Below are 16,168 nucleotides of genomic sequence, written 5' to 3'. Positions count from 1 at the left end.
GACTCACTGCCCCTTCTGCAAGAGACTCACTGCACCTTCTGCAATGGGCTCACTGCACCTTCTGCAAGAGACTCACTGCACCTTCTGCAAGAGACTCACTGCACCTTCTGCAAGAGACTCACTGCACCTTCTGCAATGGGCTCACTGCACCTTCTGCAAGGGGCTCACTGCACCTTCTGCAAGGGGCTCACTGCACCTTCTGCAAAGGGCTCACTGCACCTTTCTGCAAGAGACTCACTGCACCTTCTGCAAGGGGCTCACTGCACCTTTCTGCAAGAGACTCACTGCACCTTCTGCAAGGGGCTCACTGCACCTTTCTGCAAGAGACTCACTGCACCTTCTGCAAAGGGCTCACTGCACCTTTCTGCAAGGGCCTCACTGCACCTTCTGCAAGTGACTCACTGCACCTTCTGCAAGAGACTCACTGCACCTTCTGCAAGAGGCTCACTGCACCTTTCTGCAAGGGCCTCACTGCACCTTCTGCAAGGGGCTCACTGCACCTTCTGCAAGGGGCTCACTGCACCTTCTGCAAGGGGCTCACTGCACCTTCTGCAAGGGGCTCATTGCACCTTCTGCAAGGGGCTCACTGCACCTTCTGCAAGAGACTCACTGCACCTTCTGCAAGAGACTCACTGCACCTTCTGCAAAAGACTCACTGCACCTTCTGCAAGCGGCTCACTGCACCTTCTGCAAAGGGCTCACTGCACCTTCTGCAAAGGGCTCACTGCACCTTTCTGCAAGAGACTCACTGCACCTTCTGCAAGGGGCTCACTGCACCTTTCTGCAAGAGACTCACTGCACCTTCTGCAAGGGGCTCACTGCACCTTTCTGCAAGAGACTCACTGCACCTTCTGCAAAGGGCTCGCTGCACCTTCTGCAAGTGACTCACTGCACCTTCTGCAAGAGACTCACTGCACCTTCTGCAATGGGCTCACTGCACCTTTCTGCAAGGGCCTCACTGCACCTTCTGCAAGGGGCTCACTGCACCTTCTGCAAGGGGCTCACTGCACCTTCTGCAAGGGGCTCATTGCACCTTCTGCAAGGGGCTCACTGCACCTTCTGCAAGGGGCTCATTGCACCTTCTGCAAGAGACTCACTTCACCTTCTGCAAGGGACTCACTGCACCTTTCTGCAAGAGACTCACTGCACCTTCTGCAAAGGGTTTGCTGCACCTTCTGCAAGAGACTCACTGCACCTTCTGCAAGAGACTCACTCGCCTTCTGCAAGAGACTCACTGCACCTTCTGCAAGAGACTCACTCGCCTTCTGCAAGAGACTCACTGCACCTTCTGCAAGGGGCTTACTGCACCTTCTGCAAGAGTTTCACTGCACCTTCTGCAAGAGACTCACTGCATCTTCTGCAAGAGACTCACTGCACCTTCTGCAAGAGACTCACTGCACCTTCTGCAAGAGACTCACTGCACCTTCTGCAATGGGCTCACTGCACCTTCTGCAAGAGACTCACTGCACCTTCTGCAAGAGACTCACTGCACTTTCTGCAAGGGGCTCACTGCACCTTCTGCAAGAGACTCACTGCACCTTCTGCAAGAGACTCACTGCACTTTCTGCAAGGGGCTCACTGCACCTTCTGCAATGGGCTCACTGCACCCTCTGCAATGGGCTCACTGCACCTTCTGCAAGAGACTCACTGCACCTTCTGCAAGAGACTCACTGCACCTTCTGCAAGAGACTCACTGCACCTTCTGCAATGGGCTCACTGCACCTTCTGCAAGAGACTCACTGCACCTTCTGCAAGAGACTCACTGCACCTTCTGCAATGGGCTCACTGCACCTTCTGCAAGGGGCTCACTGCACCTTCTGCAAGGGGCTCACTGCACCTTCTGCAAAGGGCTCACTGCACCTTCTGCAAAGGGCTCACTGCACCTTTCTGCAAGAGACTCACTGCACCTTCTGCAAGAGACTCACTGCACCTTCTGCAAGAGACTCACTCGCCTTCTGCAAGAGACTGACTGCACCTTCTGCAAGAGACTCACTGCACCTTCTGCAAGAGACTCACTACACCTTCTGCAAGAGACTCACTGCACCTTCTGCAATGGGCTCACTGCACCTTCTGCAAGGGGCTCACTGCACCTTCTGCAAGGGGCTCACTGCACCTTCTGCAAAGGGCTCACTGCACCTTCTGCAAAGGGCTCACTGCACCTTTCTGCAAGAGACTCACTGCACCTTCTGCAAGAGACTCACTGCACCTTCTGCAAGAGACTCACTTGCCTTCTGCAAGAGACTCACTGCACCTTCTGCAAGAGACTCACTCGCCTTCTGCAAGAGACTCACTGCACCTTCTGCAAGGGGCTTACTGCACCTTCTGCAAGAGACTCACTGCACCTTCTGCAAGAGACTCACTGCATCTTCTGCAAGAGACTCACTGCACCTTCTGCAAGAGACTCACTGCACCTTCTGCAAGAGACTCACTGCACCTTCTGCAATGGGCTCACTGCACGTTCTGCAAGAGACTCACTGCACCTTCTGCAAGAGACTCACTGCACTTTCTGCAAGGGGCTCACTGCACCTTCTGCAAGAGACTCACTGCACCTTCTGCAAGAGACTCACTGCACTTTCTGCAAGGGGCTCACTGCACCTTCTGCAATGGGCTCACTGCACCCTCTGCAATGGGCTCACTGCACCTTCTGCAAGAGACTCACTGCACCTTCTGCAAGAGACTCACTGCACCTTCTGCAAGAGACTCACTGCACCTTCTGCAAGAGACTCACTTCACCTTCTGCAAGGGACTCACTGCACCTTTCTGCAAGAGACTCACTGCACCTTCTGCAAAGGGTTTGCTGCACCTTCTGCAAGAGACTCACTGCACCTTCTGCAAGAGACTCACTCGCCTTCTGCAAGAGACTCACTGCACCTTCTGCAAGGGGCTTACTGCACCTTCTGCAAGAGACTCACTGCACCTTCTGCAAGAGACTCACTGCATCTTCTGCAAGAGACTCACTGCACCTTCTGCAAGAGACTCACTGCACCTTCTGCAAGAGACTCACTGCACCTTCTGCAATGGGCTCACTGCACCTTCTGCAAGAGACTCACTGCACCTTCTGCAAGAGACTCACTGCACTTTCTGCAAGGGGCTCACTGCACCTTCTGCAAGAGACTCACTGCACCTTCTGCAAGAGACTCACTGCACTTTCTGCAAGGGGCTCACTGCACCTTCTGCAATGGGCTCACTGCACCCTCTGCAATGGGCTCACTGCACCTTCTGCAAGAGACTCACTGCACCTTCTGCAAGAGACTCACTGCACCTTCTGCAATGGGCTCACTGCACCTTCTGCAAGAGACTCACTGCACCTTCTGCAAGAGACTCACTTCACCTTCTGCAAGAGACTCACTGCACCTTCTGCAAGAGACTCACTGCACCTTCTGCAATGGGCTCACTGCACCTTCTGCAAGGGGCTCACTGCACCTTCTGCAAGGGGCTCACTGCACCTTCTGCAAGGGGCTCACTGCACCTTCTGCAAAGGGCTCACTGCACCTGTCTGCAAGAGACTCACTGCACCTTCTGCAAGAGACTCACTGCACCTTCTGCAAAAGACTCACTCGCCTTCTGCAAGAGACTCACTGCACCTTCTGCAAGAGACTCACTCGCCTTCTGCAAGAGACTCACTGCACCTTCTGCAAGGGGCTTACTGCACCTTCTGCAAGAGACTCACTGCACCTTCTGCAAGAGACTCACTGCATCTTCTGCAAGAGACTCACTGCACCTTCTGCAAGAGACTCACTGCATCTTCTGCAAGAGACTCACTGCACCTTCTGCAAGAGACTCACTGCACCTTCTGCAAGAGACTCACTGCACCTTCTGCAATGGGCTCACTGCACCTTCTGCAAGAGACTCACTGCACCTTCTGCAAGAGACTCACTGCACTTTCTGCAAGGGGCTCACTGCACCTTCTGCAAGAGACTCACTGCACCTTATGCAAGAGACTCACTGCACTTTCTGCAAGGGGCTCACTGCACCTTCTGCAATGGGCTCACTGCACCCTCTGCAATGGGCTCACTGCACCTTCTGCAAGAGACTCACTGCACCTTCTGCAAGAGACTCACTGCACCTTCTGCAAGAGACTCACTGCACCTTCTGCAATGGGCTCACTGCACCTTCTGCAAGAGACTCACTGCACCTTCTGCAAGAGACTCACTGCACCTTCTGCAAGAGACTCACTGCACCTTCTGCAATGGGCTCACTGCACCTTCTGCAAGGGGCTCACTGCACCTTCTGCAAGGGGCTCACTGCACCTTCTGCAAGGGGCTCACTGCACCTTCTGCAAAGGGCTCACTGCACCTTCTGCAAAGGGCTCACTGCACCTTTCTGCAAGAGACTCACTGCACCTTCTGCAAAGGGCTCACTGCACCTTTCTGCAAGAGACTCACTGCACCTTCTGCAAGGGGCTCACTGCACCTTTCTGCAAGAGACTCACTGCACCTTCTGCAAGGGGCTCACTGCACCTTTCTGCAAGAGACTCACTGCACCTTCTGCAAAGGGCTCGCTGCACCTTCTGCAAGTGACTCACTGCACCTTCTGCAAGAGACTCACTGCACCTTCTGCAATGGGCTCACTGCACCTTCTGCAAGGGCCTCACTGCACCTTCTGCAAGGGACTCACTGCACCTTTCTGCAAGAGACTCACTGCACCTTCTGCAAAGGGTTTGCTGCACCTTCTGCAAGAGACTCACTGCACCTTCTGCAAGAGACTGACTCGCCTTCTGCAAGAGACTCACTGCACCTTCTGCAAGGGGCTTACTGCACCTTCTGCAAGAGACTCACTGCACCTTCTGCAAGAGACTCACTGCATCTTCTGCAAGGGGCTCACTGCAACTTCTGCAAGGGGCTCACTGCACCTTCTGCAAGAGACTTACTGCACCTTCTGCAAAGGGCTCACTGCACCTTTCTGCAAGAGACTCACTCATGCGGCGCATGGCCCCTGTGGTCAAACCAATGGGGAGAAAGATCTTTTTCAGCCATGGCTCTAACCGCTCTGGAGGGCTCGCTATCTGCTTTAACAGATGTCCTGGCAAGGTTTTTGCCTTTAGAGTTCATGAGCTCTGGAAAAGCTGCTCTGTTAAATATTGAAGGACATTTTCTCATACTCTGCAATGTTTATGGGTTTGCAAATACTAACCAAAAGAAGTTGTTATTGTTAAAGCTAGCTGATATCATCACTGAATATAAGGAAATTGACAATTCAGATTTTATTGTGTTGGGCGGTGACTTTAACCTGACCCCTGATAACTGGCTTGACAGATGCCCTTCCAGATATGCTTCTGAGCAATTAGATCTAATGTTACTTGAATTTATTTACTCTAAAAAAAAAATAAAATAAAAAAATTCTCCAATTCACTTGGATCAAACCAGATGGTAGCGCCAAATCTAGGATAGATTTCTGGTTGGCCGCCCCAGAAGTAGCTGAATATGCTTCAGGTATCTCCATTTCCTCTGCTCCTCTAACAGATCACTGTGTGATATCACTCAAATTAAATAACACTAATAGGAGCAACTTTAAAAAAGATTACTGGAAATTGAATGCTGAATTACTAAAAGATGAGGAATATGTTCGAATGATTAAAGAATTGATACGGATCTTTGAAACTGACCAGTCTATTGGTAGCATGAGTAAGAGATGGCAATACTTTAAATTCTAGGCATGAGAATTCTCAATATCATTTAGTAAACTGAAACGCAGACGACGGAGAGAATCTGAGGCCAGACTGGTGCAAAATATGAATTATTTGTGTAAAAAAACCGAAATGACTGAAGCTGACAGATATAAATTTGTAAGGCTGCAAAACCAATTGGATGTTAAATTTCATAAAAGAGCACATGGTACTTACATCAGATCTCGAGCCAAATGGATAGAAGAAGGAGAGAAAAATACATCTTAATTTAGTAATCTGGAAAAAATAGGCAAGAAAGAAAAAGTATAAATTCACTTATTATAGACAACAAAGAATACATAGAGCATAAGATTATTTTGGAGGAAATTTACAGATTTTATTCAAATTTATATTCATCTTAATATAATTCTGCTAATGCAAATATCTGTCTAGAAGAGATCAAAGAATATGTTCCAATTATAGACGCAGCCTTTAAAGAAAACTGTCAATCAGATTTCAAATTAGAAGAATTAGAGTCATCAAAAAATGGCCACTGAAAAGCACCGGGGCAAGATGGTCTGACCTCAGCAGTTTATCAATTCTTTAGGGAAAACCTAAAACTATTTCTTTTTCAAACATTTCATGACATATTACTAATTCATTAACACCTACAATGAAACAGGGTCCTATTACTCTCATCCCAGAACCAGAAAAAGATCAAAGATGTGTTGAAACCAATGACTCTATTAAACACTGACTATAAAACTATATTCACAGACGTAATAGCAGACGGTTAAAAGAAGATTTATCTCAGATCATAAGTGACACAGTCTGCTTTTCTATTCACAATAACCGGAGACTGCTGTTAGATCTACTGGATTAGAAGCACCTGCTGGAGGAGGATGGAGTCATTTTAATAAAGCTTTAGACTCGGTCCAACACTCCTTTATGCTAAACGCCCTGGAGTGTTTTAGCTTTGGAGAAATGAAGAAACATCCTTCAGCTGCTTTATACGGACATTAATAGCTCAGTGTCTCTGGAACGACCAAACGCTTCCGTATAAAAAGAGGCATCTGCTTCCCCTCTACTGTTCATTACTGTGGCAAGACTTTTAGCAATTTCTATAAAAAATAATCTAAATGTTTAACCGCTGGAAGCTGAAGCTCCTTGGTAATTACTCAGCTAGCAGATGATTCAACCTTGTTTTTAAAAAATACTAATCAAAGTTCAAAGGTGCTGAGAGAAATACTAAAGCCTCTGGTCTACATTTGGATATGAAGAAATGTGAAATAATGACGCTTCACTGTTTGTAACATCCCAATTAAAAAAGAGGTGAAATATTTAGCTATCAACACATCAAAGGATAAAACATCAAGAGAAACATGAAATATAGAAAGTAAAATTGAGGAAGTTAAAGTCATTCTCAACAGTTGGCTCCAGAGAGATTCATCTATTTTTGGACGTATTTTATTGACAAAAATGGAAAGTTTATCTGGGCTTATTTACCCAGCTTACTGGTTGTATCTGATAAAATGATTAAAAAAAACATTTTAATTTCATTTGGTGAAACAGAAGCCATTATATAAGGAGATGTGATGTCGTTAGAAGAAGGAGGTTTGATGGATTCTGACCCAATGAATGGAACCATCAGACTCAGACGGCTTCAGGGCTTCAGAACTAAATGATGAACGTTTCTGGCATAATTTACCTACAAGATTTTTAATGCTTTTGGTGAAATCTCATTTCTGATGAGACTTTGAAATCTCTAAGTTACCAATAAAACGATCAGATTTCCATAAACAGGTTCTGCAATATTGGAAACTTATTTTTAGGCATAATTTTTCACCTCATTCTGTCCCGATCTGGAACAACAGATGAATCCTTATTAAACAAAAACCATTATTTTACAAAGATTGGATGGACAAAGGTATCTGGTCCTTTCTACGCCTCATGAAACTTCGTATCATATGATGCTTTTATCAGAAAATACAAAATAACATGTACAGAAACTAGATTTAATAAAGTTATAAAGGCAATTCCCCTGCTATGCTGCTACTAATTAAAGGTACAATAACATGTTCAACAATTGCTCTAAAAGATTCATCTTTATAAACGGTTTTGATTTTATTGACAAAAAATGAGCTAATAGATTTATAAGAATCAATATTTTTCCATCAACCTTAAGAAGAAAACATTTGTTCAAAAAGAATGACGATTCCTCTTTAAAGGAAATTAGAACCAGATATCTTTCATTTCCACAGAAAGTAAAGGAAATCATTTCATAATGATGATGATGATGCTTTACGTAGAAAATTTAACATAACTACCAATTATTGTGTATTTTGTGATTCAGACACTGAAACAGCAGAACATCAATTTTTTCAGTGAAATATCATAAATATCTTTTGAAAGGATTTTCAAACTTGGACTTTTTTACCATTTTTGAATTTTCATGTGATAAAACTATTTTTTTTTACGGGGGATAGAGAATCAAACTATGGTAATAACAATTTAATTCCTTGGCCAAATTTTCATACATAAATGTCGATTTAAAAAAATAACCCCATCTTTCAATATTTTTATAAGTGCGATACTTTTATTAAAAGAAGTACTAACCCATTATAAAAACCCTACAGGCCAATCGATGATGTAATATATTGATAATTTACTCTAGAATTCAAGAGTCCTTTTCTGTTCTGTTTTTCTTCTTTTCTTTTTATTTAATGACTTTGTTCTACAATCTGATGTTTTTGTTTTCTAATAGTATATAGGTTCTCTGTATGATTCTGTTTGTTATATCATACATACTCTGCTCAGCTTCTTAAGATATTCAGTTTACTATTTTGTATCATTGTTTTGATATGCATTGTAATACTTTGATTCTTCAATCAAAAAATAGATGACAGACTGGTTGGCAGTGGATCGACAGCCAGACCTCTGAGTTCTATTGGATCAGAACCAGAACCTAACATGGAGATGCAGCTTCTAGTTCTAATGTCTCACTAATCTGGAATAAAGGTGACTGTGCTGTGGGAGTGATCTATGTAAACCTGATCAGATTTCCTCTCTTCTCTTTTCCTCTTCTTTATCTCCTGTGTTTGTCTAATTAAGCGCCCATGTTGTCTTGTTAATGCTTTGCAGATAAACATGCCTTCCTTTAAATAAGGGAGAGAGTCTTTATGCAGTAAAGAGGTACATTATGTAATTTATTCTGATAAGTTGATAGAAATGATTTAAAACATAGTGAACCAGTTTCTCAGGCCCCCAGAAGAAGAAGAGGAAGGCAGGAGCAGCGCTGCTGGAGGAAAGCAGCCTGAATGCCCCCGATGTAATACCACCTTTGAGCTGCAGGTGGAGCTGTGCCCCGCTGGCACCAAAACTCCTTCAGAAAAGGAAGAAGAAGAGGCCTGTGCGCATGCGCCCTTCCTACAGGGCAGGAGGTCGGTCGGCAGTGACAGCAGCGGAACGAGCCGAACCGGTCCCTGAGTTCCCAACATGGCGGCTTTCAGCAAACATCTGACAGCGAAGAACTCGATCCTGGCGGGAGGCGGTTTGCTGCTGCTCTACCTGATCAGAACCGGAGGAAAGAACCGACCCAAGCACAGGTGAGTACCCGATCCGAACCGACCCAAGCACAGGTCAGAACCCGATCAGAACCGACCCAAACACAGGTCAGTACCCGATTAGAACCCACTCAGACACAGGTCAGAACCCGATCAGAACCGACCCAAGCACAGGTCAGAACCCGATCAGAACCGACCCAAGCACAGGTCAGTACCCGATTAGAACCCACTGAGACACAGGTCAGAACCGACCCAAACACAGGTCAGTACCCGATCAGAACCGACCCAAACACAGGTCAGTACCTGATCAGAACCAGCCCAAGCACAGGTCAGTACCCGATCCGAACCGACCCAAGCACAGGTCAGTACCCGATCAGAACCGACCCAGGCACAGGTCAGAACCGACCCAAGCACAGGTGAGTACCCGATCCGAACCGATCCAAGCACAGGTCAGAACCGACCCAAACGCAGGTCAGTACCCGATCAGAACCGACCGAAACACAGGTCAGTACCCGATTAGAACCGACCCAAGCACAGGTCAGAACCGACCCAAACGCAGGTCAGTACCCGATCAGAACCGACCGAAACACAGGTCAGAACCGACCCAAACGCAGGTCAGTACCCGATCAGAACCGACCCAAGCACAGGTCAGAACCGACCCAAACGCAGGTCAGTACCCGATCAGAACCGACCGAAACACAGGTCAGTACCCGATTAGAACCCACTGAGACACAGGTCAGAACCGACCCAAACACAGGTCAGTACCCGATCAGAACCGACCCAAACACAGGTCAGTACCCGATCAGAACCGACCCAAACACAGGTCAGTACCCGATCAGAACCGACCCAAGCACAGGTCAGAACCGACCCAAACGCAGGTCAGTACCCGATCAGAACCGACCGAAACACAGGACAGTACCCGATTAGAACCCACTGAGACACAGGTCAGAACCGACCCAAACACAGGTCAGTACCCGATCAGAACCGACCCAAACACAGGTCAGTACCCGATCAGAACCCACTGAGACACAGGTCAGAACCGACCCAAACACAGGTCAGTACCCGATCAGAACCGACCCAAACACAGGTCAGTACCCGATCAGAACCGACCCAAACACAGGTCAGTACCCGATTAGAACCGACCCAAACACAGGTCAGTACCCGATCAGAACCGACCCAAACGCAGGTCAGTACCCGATCAGAACCGACCGAAACACAGGTCAGTACCCGATTAGAACCCACTGAGACACAGGTCAGAACCGACCCAAACACAGGTCAGTACCCGATTAGAACCCACTGAGACACAGGTCAGAACCGACCCAAACACAGGTCAGTACCCGATCAGAACCGACCCAAACACAGGTCAGTACCCGATCAGAACCGACCCAAACACAGGTCAGTACCCGATCAGAACCCACTGAGACACAGGTCAGAACCGACCCAAACACAGGTCAGTACCCGATCAGAACCGACCCAAACACAGGTCAGTACCCGATCAGAACCGACCCAAACACAGGTCAGTACCCGATTAGAACCGACCCAAACACAGGTCAGAACCGACCCAAACACAGGTCAGTACCCGATCAGAACCGACCCAAACACAGGTCAGTACCCGATTAGAACCCACTCAGACACAGGTCAGAACCGACCCAAACACAGGTCAGTACCCGATCAGAACCGACCCAAACACAGGTCAGTACCCGATTAGAACCCACTCAGACACAGGTCAGAACCGACCCAAATACAGGTCAGTACCCGATCAGAACCGACCCAAGCACAGGTCAGTACCCGATCAGAACCGACCCAAACACAGGTCAGAACCGATCAGAACCGACCCAAGCACAGGTCAGTACCCGATCAGAACCGACCCAAGCACAGGTCAGTACCCGATTAGAACCGACCCAAGCACGGGTCAGAACCGGCCCAAGCACAGGTCAGAACCGATCAGAACCGACCCAAGCACAGGTCAGTACCCGATCAGAACCGACCGAAACACAGGTCAGTACCCGATCAGAACCGACCCAAGCACAGGTCAGTACCCGATCAGAACCGACCCAAGCACAGGTCAGTACCCGATCAGAACCCACTGAGACACAGGTCAGAACCGACCCAAACACAGGTCAGTACCCGATCAGAACCGACCCAAGCACAGGTCAGTACCCGATCAGAACCCACTGAGACACAGGTCAGAACCGACCCAAACACAGGTCAGTACCCGATCAGAACCGACCCAAGCACAGGTCAGTACCCGATTAGAACCGACCCAAGCACGGGTCAGAACCGGCCCAAGCACAGGTCAGAACCGATCAGAACCGACCCAAGCACAGGTCAGTACCCGATTAGAACCGACCCAAGCACGGGTCAGAACCGGCCCAAGCACAGGTGAGTACCCGATCCGAACCGACCCAAACACAGGTCAGTACCCGATCAGAACCGACCCAAGCACAGGTCAGTACCCGATCAGAACCGACCCAGGCACAGGTCAGAACCGACCCAAACGCAGGTCAGTACCCGATCAGAACCGACCCAAACACAGGTCAGTACCCGATCAGAACCGACCCAGGCACAGGTCAGTACCCGATCAGAACCGACCCAAACACAGGTCAGTACCCGATCAGAACCCACTCAGACACAGGTCAGAACCGACCCAAACGCAGGTCAGTACCCGATCAGAACCGACCCAAACACAGGTCAGAACCGACCCAAGCAAAGATCAGTACGCGATCAGAACCGACCCAAGAACAGGTCAATACCTGTTCAGAACCGACCCAAGCACAGGTCAGAACCTGATCAGAACCGATCCAGACACAGGTCAGAACCGACCCAAGCACAGGTCAGTACCTGATCAGAACCGACTCAGAGACAGGTCAATACCTGATCAGAACCGACCCAAGCACAGGCCAGTACCTGATCAGAACCGACCCAAGCACAGGCCAGTACCTGATCAGAACCGACCCAAACACAGGTCAGAGCCGACCCAAGCACAGGTCAGTACCTGATCAGAACCGACCCAAGAACAGGTCAGTACCTGATCAGAACCGACCCAGACACAGGCCAGTACCTGATCAGAACCGACCCAAACACAGGTCAGAGCCGACCCAAGCACAGGCCAGTACCTGATCAGAACCGACCCAAGAACAGGTCAGTACCTGATCAGAACCGACCCAAACACAGGTCAGAGCCGACCCAAGCACAGGCCAGTACCTGATCAGAACCGACCCAGACACAGGTCAGTACCTGATCAGAACCGACCCAAGCACAGGTCAGTACCTGATCAGAACCGACCCAAGCACAGGTCAGTACCTGATCAGAACCGACTGATCAGAACCGACCCAAGAACAGGTCAGTACCTGATCAGAACCGACCCAAGAACAGGTCAGTACCTGATCAGAACCGACCCAGACACAGGTCAGTACCTGATCAGAACCGACCCAAACACAGGTCAGAGCCGACTCAAGCACAGGCCAGTACCTGATCAGAACCGACCCAAGCACAGGCCAGTACCTGATCAGAACCGACCCAAGAACAGGTCAGTACCTGATCAGAACCGACCCAGACACAGGTCAGTACCTGATCAGAACCGACCCAAGCACAGGTCAGAACCGACCCAAGCACAGGTCAGTACCCGATCAGAACCGACCCAAGCACAGGTCAGAGACCGATCAGAACCGACCCAGACACAGGTCAGTACCGCTTTCAGACTGCTAGTCTGATCTGGACCCATCAGTGGGTCAAGCGGCCCTAGAAGCCCACTGATCAGACTCTGGACAGAACAGGATCAGAACTTTTCCCTCAGGTGTGAACAACAGGTGAGAGCATGATGTAGAACCGACCACTGATTGGAGGGTTCTACAGGTGGTTCTATGGTCTGGTTCTGTTCAGTTCATCTAGTCCTTGATCCTCAAAGCTGATAACTAAACACAAACTGTGCTTTCAGAACCACCAGCACCTCTGACAAGCTGGGGGTCCAAGTGCCACTTGGGGGTCCAAGGGCCTCTCTGTAAAAAGAACCCTGTAAAACCCCCCACAAACTCAGACTGGACCCTCAGAATCCCCCATAAACTCACACCGGACAATCAGAACCCCTCATAAGCTCAGACTGGACCCTCAGAACCCTCCATAAACTCACACTGGACCCTCAGAACGCCCCACAAACTCAGACTGGACCCTCATAACCCCCCCCACAAGCTCAGACTGGACCCTCAGAACCCTCCATAAACTCAGACTGGACCCTCATAACCCCCCCACAAGCTCAGACTGGACCCTCAGAACCCCTCATAAGCTCAGACTGGACCCTCAGAACCCTCCATAAACTCAGACTGGACCCTCATAACCCCCCCACAAGCTTAGACTGGACCCTCAGAACCCCTCATAAGCTCACACTGGACCCTCAGAACCCCCCACAAACTCAGACTGGACCCTCATAACCCCCCACAAGCTCAGACTGGAACCTCAGAACCTCCCATAAACTCACACTGGACTCTCATAACCCCCCACAAACTAACAATGGACCCTCAGAACCCCCCCATAAACTCACACTGGACCCTCAGAACCCTCCATAAACTCACACTGGACCCTCATAACCCCCCAACCCCCCCCCCCCCCCCCCCCCACCCCCCCCACAAGCTCAGACTGGACCCTCACAACCCCCCACAAACTCAGACTGGACCCTCATGACCCCCCCACAAGCTCAGACTGGACCCTCAGAACCCCCCATAAACTCACACTGGACCCTCAGAACCCTCCATAAACTCACACTGGACCCTCAGAACCCCCCACAAACTCACACTGGACCCTCAGAACCCCCCACAAACTCAGACTGGACCCTCAGAACCCTCCATAAACTCACACTGGACCCTCAGAACCCCCCACAAACTCACACTGGACCCTCAGAACCCCCCACAAACTCACACTGGACCCTCAGAACCCCCCACAAACTCACACTGGACCCTCAGAACCCCCCATAAACTCACACTGGACCCTCAGAACCCCTCACAAGCACAGACTGGACCCTCAGAACCCCCCACAAGCTCAGACTGGACCTCCAGAACCCCCCACACACTCAGACTGGCTATGATATGGGCTACTGTGCCAAGCCCAGGACCAAACCAACTCTGGTCCTTTATTAATGGGTCGGAACCTCTCCACTCAACTCATAGCAGAATCTGCAGAGAGACCAGGAGGTCCTTTGATACCTGAAGTAGATCCAAGCAGCCTGGGGCTGACTGGGCTTTCCTCTCCTTCCTTCTCTGCTTCTAGATGTTTCCTGGTTAGGATCGAGATGGTGAAGCGTCTAATTAATGGTGCTCTGTGTTTGTTTTCTCCTGACAGTCTCAAAGGAAGCTCCCAGCTGGTAGTGAGCTCAGAGGTAGGCTCAGCAACGTTCTCCTGACCAGTGGCTGCTCGGTTAGCTGTTTTACTTTGGAGCTGAGAGTAGAACCATGATTTGGCTGAATGGGTTCTGACCCAAGAAGCTTAGCAACGAGTCACCCTGACGAAGTCAGGAGACCATCTTCATTTAAACCTAACCAGCAAATGGGCCAGATCAGAACCCAGCCGCCCAGGAAGGCACAAAGGAGATTCCCTGGTCCTCCGACAAACTAAAGAGCTGACCGAGCAGCCTCCAACATGGCCTCCCAGATCTCTGTCACCCGAAATAATCCTGTATTTCTTTGTAAACGTAGAAAGATGGAAAGAAGGACAAAGCGGCTGTGGATAAAGTCTTCTTTTTCCGGATCCTTCGAATTCTGCGCATCATGGTTCCCCGGTTCTTCTGCATGGAGGTAAGTCTTTATGACAACAGGCTGCTCTGATGGTTTTACCTTAGTTTTAGTTTGTAGCTTGTTGAAAACCTGACGATGGCAGCATAGAATGGAGTCACTTGGATAAAAGCTGTTTACTCATTTCCTAAAGAGGTTTTTATTCTAGATCTAGTTCATATAGATGAGAACTGGGGGTAAGGACTTACTTTATATTAAGAACAGTGGTGTCATATTACTGGATCAGACTGTCCTTGATGTCCTCATTGCTGTACAGATAGCAGAGCCCTTTGACCCAGAAACGCTAGCTTCATCGCCACAGCGCTTATCTGAAGGCGAGGCTGGATTCTACCTGGGCCAAGGTTAGAGAGATAAAGGAGCTTTATACTGCCCTCACCATTCTGCTTCTCCTCCGCAGACCGCCTACCTCCTCCTCATTGCCAGCATGTTGGTGGCCAGGACCTACTGCGATGTGTGGATGATCCAAAACGGTACCATGATTGAAAGGTCAGCGTGACTTGGACCTTGAGCTTCCAGGTTAACCTGCAGTGGAGTCAGACCCTCAGCAGCCCCCTGTATAGGATTCCCTGTGGCGGCCCCTCGCTTCCCTAAAGAGAAACATATGATTTTAGGGATCTATGTTTGTTCTTATTTGAGGGTGCTCGCGGTTCTACAAGTTGAAACTAGATACTGAACATATGCAGCACAGTTTTCCATACCATGGAAATAAAAATAATGCATAAATGTTTTTATCTTTATTAAAAGATCAACTGTTTCAGTGAGGCAGAGAACAACACATGGAGGTTAAATTAGAGAGCTAGAAAACAAATGTAATTCAGAAGAATTTAAGGCTGTCTGAGGTGTTATTGGTAGAGTTGAGCTTCTAGGGACATTGGTCACAAAAAACATAGGTAACTAACAACTGTTGTTCACTAACATTCATCGATCACTACAAACCACTTGCCACCATAAACCATCGGTCACTAAAGATAATCTGTCAACAACCATTTTTAACTAAAACCATGGGTCACTAAAAACAATCTGTCATTAACAACCATCTGTAACTGAAACCATGGGTTACTAAAGACCATCTCTCACTAATGACCATCTGTCACTAAAATCATCAGCAAATAATACCATTGCTCACCTTAGACCATCTGTCACTAATGACCATCTGTCATTAACAACCATCGGTAACTAAAACCATCGGTCACTAACGACCATTTGTCACTAACAACCAC

At 48.6% G+C, this 16,168-nt stretch overlaps 1 protein-coding gene across 2 annotated transcripts in view; it reads left to right on the top strand.

Moving 5' to 3' along the window:
- The first annotated feature begins 9,015 nt into the window (after positions 1–9,015).
- Positions 9,016–16,168, top strand: part of abcd3a (ATP-binding cassette, sub-family D (ALD), member 3a) — a 40,593-nt gene continuing 33,440 nt past the window's right edge. For both annotated transcript variants that reach the window (XM_038276432.1, XM_038276431.1), the window contains exons 1-4: positions 9,016–9,210; positions 14,500–14,536; positions 14,853–14,951; positions 15,346–15,434. In XM_038276432.1, coding sequence (XP_038132360.1) covers positions 9,101–9,210; positions 14,500–14,536; positions 14,853–14,951; positions 15,346–15,434 — 335 coding nt within the window. In that variant the 5' untranslated portion in view covers positions 9,016–9,100. The remainder of the gene's footprint in view (positions 9,211–14,499; positions 14,537–14,852; positions 14,952–15,345; positions 15,435–16,168) is intronic.

The sequence above is a fragment of the Cyprinodon tularosa genome, unplaced genomic scaffold (assembly GCF_016077235.1).
Source record: "Cyprinodon tularosa strain WSP-4 unplaced genomic scaffold, ASM1607723v1 ctg1240, whole genome shotgun sequence".
Taxonomy (NCBI): Eukaryota; Metazoa; Chordata; class Actinopteri; order Cyprinodontiformes; family Cyprinodontidae; genus Cyprinodon; species Cyprinodon tularosa.
Note: the sequence above shows the minus strand (reverse complement) of the source record. Positions and strands in the feature narration are given on the sequence as shown.